The sequence below is a fragment of the Piliocolobus tephrosceles genome, chromosome 7 (assembly GCF_002776525.5).
Source record: "Piliocolobus tephrosceles isolate RC106 chromosome 7, ASM277652v3, whole genome shotgun sequence".
Classification (NCBI taxonomy): domain Eukaryota; kingdom Metazoa; phylum Chordata; class Mammalia; order Primates; family Cercopithecidae; genus Piliocolobus; species Piliocolobus tephrosceles.
In genome coordinates this window covers 82635280-82649563 of record NC_045440.1, presented here as the reverse complement: position 1 = coordinate 82649563, position 14284 = coordinate 82635280, and the positions used below count along the sequence as shown (strand labels likewise).

Below are 14284 nucleotides of genomic sequence, written 5' to 3'. Positions count from 1 at the left end.
TTTTTTTTTTTTTTTTTTTTTTTTTTTGAGACGGAGTCTTGCTCTGTTGCCCAGGCTGGAGTGCAGTGGCCGGATCTCAGCTCACTGCAAGCTCCGCCTCCTGGGTTCCCGCCATTCTCCTGCCTCAGCCTCCTGAGTAGCTGGGATTACAGGCGCCCGCCACCTCGCCCGGCTAGTTTTTTGTATTTTTTTTAGTAGAGACGGGGTTTCACCGTGTTCGCCAGGATGGTCTCGATCTCCTGACCTCGTGATCCGCCCGTCTCGGCCTCCCAAAGTGCTGGGATCACAGGCTTGAGCCACGGCGCCCAGCCTTTTTTTTTTTTTTTTTGAGACGGAGCCTCGCTCTGCCGCCTATGCTGGAGTGCAGTGGCCGGATCTCAGCTCACTGCAAGCTCCGCCTCCTAGGTTTACGCCATTCTCCTGCCTCAGCCTCCCGAGTAGCTGGGACTACAGGCGCCCGCCAAATCGCCCGGCTAGTTTTTTGTATTTTTTTAGTAGAGACGGGGTTTCACCGTGTTAGCCCGGATGGTCTCGATCTCCTGACCTTGTGATCCGCCCGTCTCGGCCTCCCAAAGTGCTGGGATTACAGGCTTGAGCCACCGCGCCCAGCCGCCAGCACTTTTAAAAAGCAGTTTTTAGGAATCAGTGAAGAACAAAAGGCCAAGACTTCTGCTCCTACTCATTCTTTCCTGCTTTTTTTTTTTTTTTTTTTTTTTTTGAAATAGGGTCTTACTCTGTTGCCCTGGCTGGAGAACAGTGGCACGTTCACCACTCATTGTGGCCTCGACCTTCTTGGACTCAAGTGATCCTCCCACCTCAGCCTCCAAAGTAGCTGGGACTAGCGGCACACACCACTATACCCAGCTAATTTTTTGTGCTGTAGAGATGGAGTTTTACCGTGTTGCCTAGGCTGGTCTTGAACTCCTGGACTCAAGCAGTTTGCTTGCCTTGACCTCCCAAAGTGCTGGGATTATTGGCATGAGCCATCATGCTCAGACATCCATTTGTTAATTAGGCAGGAAAATACAATATAAGGAGAGGGCAGATAGGATATAGAATACTAGAGAAATCCTTTCTAAGTCCTTTCTTTTATTGATAAGGTGCTTGGAGTTTGGAGGTCTTTTTCTATCTTTTTTTCTTTTTCTTTTTTTTTTTTTTTTTTTAATGTTTCCTTGTTCCAAAAAGTCCTTCTGTCTAAATACGTAGTGAGGTCTTTCACACAAAAAGAAATGTTATATGTGTTAGAAATCTTTGAATTGCAAGTGACAGAAACTTGATTCCAACTAGGAAAATCAAAACAAACTTTTTCCCTCATATAATGGGGAATAATGAATTGATCTGGTCTTAGGGGATGAATAAATTCAGGAACTCAGATTATGTTGAAAGAGTTCATCTGTTTTCTTGTTATTTCTCTTTCTCCATTGACCTCATTTTTTCCCATTTGAGGAAACTTTTTCCACATTGGTTCAGGAATGACTGTGAAGTGACAGGGTTCACTGCAGGCAACTCCAGGTTTAATTTGATAAAACTTAAAAAAATTAAGGAGAGGCCGGGTGTGGTGGCTCACGCCTGTAATCCCAGCACTCTGAGAGGCCGAGGCAGGTGGATCACCTGAGGTCAGGAGTTCAAGACCAGCCTGACCAACATGGTGAAACCCCATCTCTAGTAAAAGTACAAAAATTAGCCAGGTGTGGTGGTGCGTGCCTGTAATCCCAGCTACTCAGAGGCTGAGGCTTGAGAATCACTTGAACCCTAGAGGCAGAGGTTGCAGTGAGCCAAGATTGCGCCATTGCACTCTAGCCTTGGCAACAAGAGTGAAACTCTGTCTCATAAATAAATAAATATATAAATAAATAAATAAATAAATAAATAAGACTGCTGTTTGTCTCCCAAGCTGTTGAACATAAAATCCCAGGAACAGACCCTGATTGGCCTAACTTAGGCCACATGCCTGTCTTTGCACAGATCACCCTGGCCAGGGTCTTGGTCCTATGCCCATGCATTTATGTGTCTTTTTGGCTACTGTGATTAGTATTCCAAATAGCAGATACTTTGTTAGAGGGTAATTCTGCTCTGACCAGAAGAGGAGAGGAAGGGTTGGTACCAGACAAAAACTGATGTCTATTTTGTCTATGTAATGGTTGTTTTAACTTTTTCTTTTTACAGACAGAAAGAATTTACTTTCAGGTTTTCTTACCTAAAGGGAGCAAAGAGAAGAGCAAACCAATGTTCTTTTGCCACCGATGGAGCATTGGAAAGGCCATAGACTTTGCCGCTTCTCTAGCCAGTCTTAAAAATGACAATAACAAATTAACAGCTAAGGTAATGTCTCGTTATAATAATATTTCCATAAAGGTTTTATGATATTCCATTCAAGCATGTTCATTTACTACAGTATGACTTACTTCTCCCTTCACAGAAATTAAGGCTGTGTCACATTGCTTCAGGAGAAGCCTTACCCTTGGATCATACTTTGGAAACCTGGATTGCTAAGGAGGATTGTCCTTTATATAATGGTGGAAATATAATCTTGGAATATCTTAATGATGAAGAACAATTCTGTAAAAATGTTGAATCTTACTTGGAATAGTCATTCAACGATTCAAGTCAGAAATCACAGGGAAAATTCTATTATATGTTTAAGTCCATTTCTTTTACTACAGATACCATTTTTGTAATTTTTTAAAGTTGCTTTTTAACTTATTTCTCCTTATGTCACATTTTAAATTATAAGTTTTCTATTAGAATTTTTTTGTTTTAAGTTTAACTGTGTACTGATCCTCAATTATTAGCAAATTCTTATATTTAATTAGCTTTCATTAGGTTATGCTGTAGTGACAACAACAAAGATGTATTTCCTGGTGGGTGATGTCAGCTGTTAATTGGCTGTGGCACTGCTCTGTATCATCTTCTCACCACGATCAAAGGTGCAGGAAGGACTCTCTTTTGGGACACTGTCATTGTTTGAAAAGAGAGAGAGAAAGAGATTGAAATACACTTCAGTTTTCTCTTAAAAGATGCATGTATCATACTTGCTTTAAGCAAGTCATGTGGCCAAGCCTAGCATCATGGAGCCAGAAAGTATAGCCTTGCTGTCTATGTACATCATGATGTATAAATTGATATATGTACATCAATTATAGAAACTTAGAGATCATCTTTATTCAGTCTTATAATTTTTACATGAAGAATCTTAGACCTAGGAGAAGAAAATAATTTTCTTTCTATTACCCAACTAGATTGGGGCATATTTCTGATAAAGACTCACCTCTAGTGAGATTCATCTTTTTTGTTTGTGTGACTATATTACATATGAGAAGAAAGATGGGATAGCTCAACTTCATTATATACCAAAGCAAAACACATGCCAAATGATGACTACATTTAACCAACAAATTTAGATGAGTATTCTTGACTAGTGTTTACTATCTATACCCCCAAAACTACTACTATATGGACAGAATAGAAATTATTTCTAGTTGTCCTTTTGTTTTTTTCTATTCTAATTGTCATGGACATAGGTAGTGGCTATAGATTTACTTAAAAGGAATAAACTTGGATTGCTCATTTGGTTTATTTGCTTTCTAATTCTTCATATTTTTATGTGAGGAATGGAGATAATTTCCAACTTTTATTATGTTCTTATACTTTCATTCATTAGCATAGTTATTTGAGTTCCCATGAAATGTAGAGATTTGTCTCTAATTGCCATGATTAATACAATGAAGATGTGTATACATACAGGTATACCTTGGAAATATTGTGAGTTCAGTTTCAGACTACCACACAAAGCATATATTACAGTATATTGAGCCCAATTTTTTTTGTTTCCCAAGGCATATAAAAATTAAATTATGTTTACACTATACTATAGTCTGTTTAATGTGCAATAGCATTATGTCTAAAAAAAGTATATACCTTAAATAAAAAAATGCTTTATTGACAAAAAATGCTAATAATCTGAGCCTTCAACCATTTGTAGTGTTTTTGCTGATGGAGGGTCTTGCCTAATTTCAATAGCTACTGACTGATTGGGGTGGTAATTACAGAAGACGGGGGTGGCTGTGACAACTTCTTAAAATAAGACCACAGTGAAGTTTGCCACATCGATTGACTCTTTTCATGAAAATTTCTGTGTAGCATGCAATGCTTTTGATAACATTTTTTTTCCTGAGTAGAATTTCTTTCAAAATTGAAGTTAATCCTCTTAAACCCTACCACAGCTTTATCAACTAAGGTTATGGAATATCTACATCTTTTGTTATCATTTCAACAATGTTCACAGCATTTTCACTAGGAGGAGATTCCCTCATATTTTATTTATTTATTTATTTATTTTTTTCTGAGATGGAGTTTTGCTCTTGTTGCCCAGGTTGGAGTGCAATGGCATGATCTTGGCTCACTGCAACCTCCGCCTCCCAGGTTCAAGCAATTCTCCTGCCTCAGCCTCCTGAGTAGCTGGGATTACAGGTATGCGCCACCACGCCTGGCTAATTTTGTATTTGTAGTAGAGATAGGGTTTCTCCATGTTGGTCAGGCTGGTCTCGAACTCGCCACCTCAGGTGATCCACCCGCCTCAGCCCCCAAGAGTGCTGGGATTACAGGCATGAGCCACAATGTCTGTCCGAGATTCCCTCTTAAGAAACCACTCTTTGCTCATCCATAAGAAGCAACACCTCATCCATTCAGCTTTTGTTAAGAGATTGCAGCAATTCAATCACATCATCAAACTCTACTTCTACTTCTTGTTTTCTTGCCATTTCCACCACATCTACAAGTATAAGATCATGAATTGCAGATCACAATAACAGACGTAATCATAATGAAAAAGTTTGAAATATTGAGAGGATCACCAGACTGTGACACAGATACACAAAGTTAATGCATGCTATTAGAAAAATGGCTCTGGTAGGCCTGGCATGGTGGCTCACACCTGTAATCCCAGCACCTTGGGAGGCCGAGGTGGGTGGATCGCTTGAGGTCAGGAGTTCAAGACCAGCCTGGCCACCATGGTGAAACCCTGCCACTACTAAAAATACAAAAATTAGCTGGGCGTGGTGATGGGCACCGGTAATCCCAGATATTGGGGAGGCTGAGGCAGGAGAATCACTTGAATCTGGGAGGCGGAGGTTGCAGTGAGCCAAGATTGTGCCACCGCACTCCAGCCGGGGTGACAAAGCAAAAAAGACTGCATTTGATTTAATCTGATGCAACATAAAATGAAGCGCCATAAAATGTGCTATGCTTGCACTTATATGCAAAGTAGTGTAGCAGATGCTAATTTAGTAGATAATAAGTATGGCTATGTTCCAATAACCCTTTTATCAGAAAGTATAACACTTGGCCGGGCGCGGTGGCTCAACCCTGTAATCCCAGCACTTTGGGAGGCCAAGACGGGCGGATCACGAGGTCAGGAGATTGAGACCATCCTGGCTAACACGGTGAAACCTCGTCTCTACTAAAAAGTACAAAAAACTAGCCGGGCGAGGTGGCGAGCGCCTATAGCCCCAGCTACTGGGGAGACTGAGGCAGGAGAATGGCGTAAACCCGGGAGGCGGAGCTTGCAGTGATCTGAGATCTGGCCACTACACTCCAGCCTGGGCGACAGAGCGAGACTCTGTCTCAAAAAAAAAAAGAAAGTATAACACTTAAATATATCCCCAGATATCAATAAGTTTTAATGATAACTAATACCGTAATGTTTATCACAATTACTTGCATATACAAGAAGATCAACACATGGTCATGCAGTTGACTAAAACTATGCCAGAAAAATAATAACAAGGTTGAGAAGTGGGGAAGTAAGGCTGACAGGACTTGAGTTAAACCTAAGGAGAATTAAGAAGTCCTATCAATGATTAGATAGTAAAAAGGCAAGGCAGTCTGGATGGAAGGACTCATATTATTAATATTAGCAGGCTTACTGGTGGTAAGTTAGGTGTGGTCCCAGATAGTGGAGCAAACTTGTCTGGTAGAGACAGGAGCTAGCATCCTTAGTACTGGGACTGGTGCCTGCAGCAGGAGCCATCTTCTAAAGAGAACAAGGTGTGGGAGAAAGAAAAGACTCAGTTTCTAGTGCTCTATTTCTAAATTACTCAGCAGACAACTTCTCAGGCTTTCTATTAGGGCTTTCAGTTGAGGATGCTTAGAAAAATTTTAAAGATTCACTCTGCGCACTCCACTCTAGCATCTTTCCACCTGCTTGCAGACAAAATTTTAAGTAGGAAATCCACAAAGAGAATAAAAGTGTTTTACATTTGCGTAAGTAGTGGATATAACAATATAATACAAATGAGTTCTAGTTTAAAAAATCAGGCAGCAAATGCTAGGGAACTTCAAAAAGTTCATGGAAAAACTGAAAGATAAAAATAGACCAGGGCTGGGCACAGTGGCTCAAGCCTGTAATCCCAGCACTTTGGAAGGCTAAGGTGGGTGGATCACTTGAGGTCAGGAGTTGAAGACCAGCCTGGCCAATGTGGTGAAACCCCATTTCTACTAAAAATACAAAAAACTAGCCAGGTATGGTGGTGCAAGCCTGTAATCCCAGCTACCTGGGAGGCTGAGACAAGAGAATCACATGAACCCGGGAAGCGGAGGTTGCAGTGAGCCGAGATCATACCATTGCACCCCAGCCTGGGTGACAGAGTGAGCCTTCGTCTCGAAAAAAAAAAAAAAAAAGCCAAGTGTGGTGGCTCACACCTGTAATCCTGAAACTTTGGGAGGCCAAGGCAATAGGATCACTGGAGCCCAGGAGGTCGAGGCTACAGTGAGCCATGATCTTGCCACTGTACTCAAATCTGGACAACAAAGTGAGACCCTTTCTCAAAAAAGAAAACAGATAAAAATACAAAACATAAACTTTATTTTTCAGCATAAGCTCCATCGAGTTTAAGACACTTTTGTAAGCAATGATACCATCTAGTTAGTCCATTCCGCAATAAATGATGGTCCTGGATATTTAATCATGTTATTGCAATCTGTTTATTAACTAAAGAAAAATGGGTGCCCTTTGAAGTTATTTTTTTTTTAAAGATTAGGAAACAAGAAGTCAGAAGAAACCAAATTAGAACTCTAAAGTGGAAGTCTAATGATTTACCGTCAAAATTCAAAATTGCCCTTGTTTGATGAGAGGAATAAGCAGGAGCATTGTCCTAGCGGAGAAGCAATCTCTGGTGAAGGTTACCTGGGCATTTTTCTGCTAAAACTTTGCCTGTTTCTAAACACTCTCATAATTTTTTTTTTTTTTTCCTTTTTGTAGAGGTAGGTTTTGCTATGTTGCCCAGACTGGTCTTGAACTCCTGGCCTCAATGTATCCTCCTGCCTTGGCCTCCAAAAGTGCTGAGACTACAGGCATAAGCCACTGTACCCAGCCTCAAAACACCATTATAATAAGCAGGTTATTGTTATTTGGCTCTCCAGAAAGTCAACAAGAGCATCCCAAAAAACAGTTGCTATGACCTTTGCTTTTGACTAGTCCAGTCCACTTTTATTTTGACTGGACCGCTTCCACTTCTTGGTAGCTATTGCTCTGTTTGTGCTTTATCTTCAGGATTATTTTGGTAAAGCCATGTTTCATCTCCTGTTACAATTCTTGGAAGAAATGCTTCAGGATCTTGATCCCACTTGTTTAAAATTTTTATTGAAAGGCAACTAAAATTTTAAGTAGAAAACCCACAGAGAGAACAAAAGTACTCTTCTCTGTAGCTGATCTGGGCGCAATAGTTTCGGTACCCATCAAGTGGAAAGTTTGCTCAAGTTTAATTTTTCTGTCAGCATTGTGTAAGCTGAACCAACTGAGACATCTATGGTATTGGATATTGTATTAGTCCATTCTTGCACTGCTATAAAGAACTACCTGAGGTCGGGCACAGTGGCTCATACCTGTAATCCCAGCACTTTGGGAGGCCAAGGCGGGTGGATCACCTGAGGTCAGGAGTTTGAGACAAACCTAGCCAACATGGTGACGCCCCCGTTTCTACTAAAAATACGAAAACTTTCTGGGAGTGGTGGCAAATGCCTGTAATCCCAGGTACTCACGAGGCTTAGGCAGGAGAATCACTTGAACCTGGGAGGCAGAGGTTGCAGTGAACCGTGACAGCACCACTGCACTCCAGTCTGGGCAACGAGCAAAACTCTGTCCAAAAAAAAAAGAATTACCTGAGAGTGGGTATTGTATAAAGAAAAGAAGCTTGACTCACAGTTCCACAGGCTGTACAGGAAGCATGTCTGTGAGCCTCAGGAAACTTAAAATCATGAAGGGGTTGAAGGGGAAGAAAGCACATCTTCACATGGCCAGCAGGAGACAGCATGTGAAGAGGAAGGTGCTACACACTTTCAAACAACCAGATTTCGTGAGAACTCTTATCATGGGACAGCACTAGGGCAATGGTGCTAAACCATCAGAAACATGCACATGATCCAGTCTCCTCCCTCGATGTCCCTCCTCCAACACTTCCTCTCATTACACTAGTACACGAGATTTGGGTGGTGACACAGAGACAACCCATATTAGATATTGTCTGTGCTATAATTGCTGGTTCTCTTCAATGAGGGCACAAACAAGATTAATTTTTTCTTCACAAATTGCTGTGAATGGTCTGCTGCTGTGGGCTTCATCTTCAACATTGTCTCATCTCTTAAAATGAGTTATGCATTTGTAAACTGCAGATCTCCTTGGGGTATTGTCCTCATAACCTTTATGTGAAGCATCAGTGATTTCACCATTCTTCCACCCAAACCTCACCATAAATTCGATATGTGTTCTTGTTTCAATTTTAGCAGAATTCATGTTTCTCTGATAAAAGAGCTCTTTTCTAAATGTCTTATCTTTGTTAGTGTCCCTCACTGGATCCTGTTGAGACATGTTATAAAAAGTCAGTTTATTCTGGTGCAAAAAAAATTTGAAATTCACACTTTTTTATAATTTTCCTTGAAAATTTTGAAGAACCCTTATATAGCTGAATGATAGATTATCAAAGTTTTCCTAAATTTGTCAGGCTTTATTCTTCACAGTTTTCAAATGAAAGGGCTTGGAGAAACCGAAGAACTAAAAGGGTTGCAGATAGAGTCCTAAAGGGAAAGAAAAATTGATATACTTACATCTTCGACCTGGGCAACAAAAGTTATGAGTCAAGATATTTGGTCACATAACCATAAAGATAAATTAGGTTTTATGACATTTTTGGTTTTTGTTTTGTTTTTGTCATTTTAAAATAGGGAGGTTTTAACTGAAATATCAATGAACAGTCCCATTCCCTATTCTCACCATTGGTACAGTGGATCTTGTTTTTCTTAATGTGGTACATATTAATAAAATTTATGAGATCTAAGGTCTATTGCATTTGAAAGATTAACCAACATAAACAGTACACTTTTATAAACTCGTTAAAATGCAAAAACGGTTTCACATTTTTGAGAAACAAAATGATCTAAAATACTTAATACGAAGTGGCATTACGTTGAATACATTGCATCATGATTACATGAAAGAGCTGCTGAAACGGTCATGTGTTTGGAGATTTTTTTTTTTTTTTTTTGAGATGGAGTCTCACTCTGTTGCCCAGGCTGGAGTGCAGTGGCCAGTTCTCAGCTCACTGCAAGCTCCGCCTCCCGGGTTTACACCATTCTCCTGCCTCAGCCTCCGAGTAGCTGGGACTACAGGCACCCGCCACCTCGCCCGGCTAGTTTTTTGTATTTTTTAGTAGAGACGGGGTTTCACTGTGTTAGCCAGGATGGTCTCGATCTCCTGACCTCGTGATCCGCCTGTCTCGGCCTCCCAAAGTGCTGGGATTACAGGCTTGAGCCACGGCGCCCGGCCCCATCTGTAGGCTTAATAGTAAACAGTTGTTTGTTTGGTTGGTTGGTTGGTTTGCTGCTTAGCATCAGGACACCCACTCCTTATGTGGGAAATATACAATTGTGTGAGTCTATGGGTTGAAACCCAAAAAGCCTGATGCTTTTTCTCATTCCTGGCAACCGAGGGATATGACCAAATTGGATCAATTGAATGCCCTTGCCCCTAACTGTGAACAGAGACTAGTGTTACAAAGAAGGAATAAGAGATTGGAATCAATGCCAGTGTCTTTCCATTGCCCCATCGCGTCAGGGTCCAAGTGTCCAGGAGCTGTGGTCCCTTAACCAGCTTGTACCTTTGGCCATGGCACCAGCTACCTACTTTCCCTATGTTCCCAAGTTATCTGGTAACCATTCAGGAAATTATTTTCCTACTTAAGTAAACAAAAATCAGTATCAGTTTTTGCTTGACAGATTCAATCATTCTTCAGAGATGTAGGAAAACTATTAGCAGCCAAGCGATGCTGCCAAGGCCAGTGTCTGGACTCTGCAGTTTTCTAACTTGTGATATTGGGTCACCCCACTAAGTTCCAGGAGAGCAGCAACTGCATCTGGCTTAATCATTATGGGATGGCCAGCTCCCAACTCCATGCCCTAGGCAAACAGACATTCAGTGAGTATTTATTTGACTTTGACTTGATTGAAGAAAATAGTAACACTTGAACTCTAGGTGTCCTCAGTATCTATTACAGATTTCTTGATCCTGACTGCTTTTAAATTTTTAATTTTTTAATTTTTTTTAGCAAGAAAACTAATGAATGATGACAGTAAGCTTTAAATTCAAGTAAATAGGAGGCTGGGTTTTTTTGTTGTTGTTTGCTTTTTTTTTTTTTTTTTTTTTTTTTTGCATAAGCAGAAATGAGGAAGTCAAGAGGAAGAGATTAGATTTCTGTTGTGATAAATCAAATCTGCTAAATGCCATGGCTTTTTAATTGTCTTAATCACATGTTAAACCAGTTATATTGCTGCCTAGATGGCTATATATTTGTTTAAAAGTACAACAGTCCCTCCTACTGGACTTTGATCCTGCAAAAACAACTGTTATCTAACTCACCCTCAGACTGTCACTGGGACACCTGCATGAAGAATGTTCTTTCATTTTTTAAAAACGATTTTGCATATATGATTTATGTCAGCTTTCAAAATGATTAGAAAACTTTTTATTGTTCTACTTTTGCTGCCTGTGACTATAGAAGAAGCAAGGATGTCATCTCTCAGATTTCTGAATATAGAGAAGACGGAAATACTATTTTTCACAAAGACTGAAGAAACCATCATTGTAAGTTCAAGCTACAAAGATAAACAGCCTAATTCCAGCCACCTCTTTGTGAAAATAGAAGATCCTAAAATACTACAAATGGTGAATGTGACCAAGAAGATCTCATCAGATGCTACAAACTTTACCATAAATCTGGTGACAGATGAAGAAGGAGAAACAAATGTGACTATTCAACTCTGGGATTCTGAAGGTAGGCAAGAAAGACTCATTGAAGAAATCAAGAACGTGAAAGTCAAAGTGCTCAAACAAAAGGACAGTCTTCACCAGGCATCAGTACATATTGATAGAAATATCCTAATGCTTATATTACCACTAATACTATTGAATAAGTGTGCATTTGGTTGCAAGATTGAATTACAGGTGTTTCAAACAGTATGGAAGAGACCTTTGCCAGTAATTCTTGGGGCAGTCACACAGTTTTTTCTGATGCCATTTTGTGGATTTCTTTTGTCTCAGATTGTGGCATTGCGTGAGGCACAAGCTTTTGGAGTTGTAATGACCTGCACGTGTCCAGGAGGGGGTGGGGGCTATATCTTTGCTCTGCTTCTAGACGGAGATTTTACATTGGCCATTTTGATGACTTGCACATCAACATTTTTGGCTTTGATCATGATGCCTGTCAATTCTTATATATACAGTAAGATATTAGGGTTGTCAGGTACATTCCATATTCCTGTTTCTAAAATTGTGTCAACACTCCTTTTCATACTTGTACCGGTATCAATTGGAATAGTCATCAAGCGTAGAATACCTGAAAAAGCAAGCTTCTTAGAGAGAATAATTAGACCTCTGAGTTTTATTTTAATGTTCGTAGGAATTTATTTGACTTTCACAATGGGATTAATGTTCTTAAAAACAGATAACCTAGAGGTGATTCTGTTGGGTCTCTTAGTTCCTGCTTTGGGTTTGCTGTTTGGGTACTCCTTTGCTAAAGTTTGTATGCTGCCTCTTCCTGTTTGTAAAACTGTTGCTATTGAAAGTGGGATGTTAAATAGTTTCTTAGCCCTTGCCATTATTCAGCTGTCTTTTCCACAGTCCAAGGCCAATTTAGCTTCTGTGGCTCCTTTTACAGTAGCCATGTGTTCTGGATGTGAAATGTTACTGATCATTCTGGTTTACAAGGCTAAGAAAAGATGTATTTTTTTCTTACAAGATAAAAGGAAAAGAAATTCCCTAATCTAACAATTAAAGCATTACTGAATTCCTACTCTGGGTAGGGCACTGTGGGAGAGTAAAAGAGTAACTACAATGATACCTGCTTTTAAGCCACTTATAATCTAATTAAAAATCTGACATGGGGGTAGAGAATACACACACACACACACACATACATGTATATGTGGGTGTATTTATATATATATATACACACACACACACACACATCCATACATGCTAAGTACTCAATGAGTAGTGGAGATGATAACACGAAAGTTCAGAGGAAGGAGACAACTTTTTTTTTTTTTTTTTTTTTTTGAGACAGAGTCTCACTCTATTGCCCAGGCTGGAGTGAAACCATATTCATTTACATAAACTCAGATGACTGATGACTTTTCTGCCAAAACTTGGGAAATATTAATTGGTTACTAATGAACACTTGTCAGCATGCAGTTGGCAATATTTTTATTTTAAGAAGATTGGCAATGAAGAACTGAAAAACTAGCCTTGGAAGCCTTTTTTTTTTTTTTTTTAATTTAAGAAAATTAAAGTATCATTTGATAGGCATCCAAACCAGATACCTAAAGCATCACTCTTTTTTGATTGAAGACGTGTATTGGTCCTTGTGAGGTGTGAGAATTGAGTTCAGTCCAAATCACTCATCTCTAAGACATTTCATTTGAAACATATTGGTGACATTTTGTCTTGATTAAATAAAGAGAAACACTAACTTCCTAAGCGAAGAGCCAAATAACTTACTTTCCTGGTCCAGTTGTAGCTAGGACATCTTATATCTGTGCGATGCTTTTTGCACTATGATGATGTATGTACCACGATGTCACTCTTTCTTTCTTTCTTTTTTGAGAGGGAGTTTTCACTTTTGTTACCCAGGCTGTAATGCAATGGTGCTATCTCAGCTCACTTCAACCTCCACCTCCCGGATTCAAGCGATTCTTCTGCCTCAGCCTCCTGCGTAGCTGGGATTATAGGCACCCACCACCATGCCGGGCTAATTTTTGTATTGTTAGTATGGACAGAGTTTCACCATATTGACCAGGCTGGTCTTGAACTTCTGACCTCAGGTGATCCGCCTGCCTCTGCCTCCCAAAGTTAATGGGATTACAGGCGTAAGCCACTGCACCTGGCCAACTCTTTCAAGAAGAAGAAACATTTTAAGACCATAACTAGTCCTTGTACCTCATATAATGTGATCTGATTGTGCCATATATTCCCAGTGTGTAAACTTTTGTAGGGCCAAAGAAAAAACTTCCCTTTTGTCCTCTGAAGGTTTGCTGAACATCAACCAACAAAAGCAGATAAATAGAAGAAAAGGATTTTATTTGATCATAGTTTTATGTGACTTGGGAGCCTTCAGAATGAAGACTCAAAGGTATAAGGGGCAGTCCATTTTATGCTTAGTTTCAACAATGTATGGACAGCTGTGTAGAATATGGTTGGACAAAGAGGGTATAGTCTAATGCTATTAGACGGGGAAATCCAGTAAGACCTGTCTGCTTAGATTCTTCTTGGCCTCTCTCCATAGGACCCTCTTTGGAATGGGGGTCTTATGACCTAAACTCAGGGTGAGTCATATAATTTCTTTGTGGTCAGATTTTACATAGAAACACAGGGAGAATGCTACAGTTATATATATATATATATACACACACACACATATATATATACACACACATATATATATATATATATATATTTTTTTTTTTTTTTTTGAGATGGAGTCTCGCTCTGTCACCCAGGCTGGAGTGCAGTGGCATGATCTCGGCTCACTGCAAGCTCCATCTACCAGGTTCATGCCATTCTCCTGCCTCAGCCTCCGGAGTAGCTGGGACTACAGGCGCCTGCCACCACGCCTGGCTAATTTTTTTGTATTTTTAGTAGAGATGGGGGTTCCACCGTATTAGCCGGGATGGTCTCGATCTCCTGACTTCGTGGTCCGCCCACCTCAGCCTCCTAAAGTGCTGGGATTACAGGCGTGAG

At 40.1% G+C, this 14284-nt stretch overlaps 2 protein-coding genes across 5 annotated transcripts in view; both read left to right on the top strand.

Moving 5' to 3' along the window:
* Positions 1–3956, top strand: part of ZFAND1 (zinc finger AN1-type containing 1) — a 19684-nt gene extending 15728 nt beyond the window's left edge. For all 4 annotated transcript variants that reach the window (XM_023227756.1, XM_023227755.2, XM_023227757.3 and 1 more), the window contains exons 7-8: positions 2167–2322; positions 2420–3956. In XM_023227756.1, the coding sequence (XP_023083524.1) occupies positions 2167–2322; positions 2420–2590 (327 nt within the window). In that variant the 3' untranslated portion in view covers positions 2591–3956. The remainder of the gene's footprint in view (positions 1–2166; positions 2323–2419) is intronic.
* A 6960-nt stretch (positions 3957–10916) lies between these two features.
* On the top strand, positions 10917–12356 carry SLC10A5 (solute carrier family 10 member 5). Its single transcript, XM_023227759.2, has one exon. The coding sequence runs from the start codon at positions 10982–10984 to the stop codon at positions 12311–12313; it is 1332 nt and encodes a 443-aa protein (XP_023083527.1). The 5' UTR covers positions 10917–10981; the 3' UTR covers positions 12314–12356.
* Positions 12357–14284: the final 1928 nt, after the last annotated feature.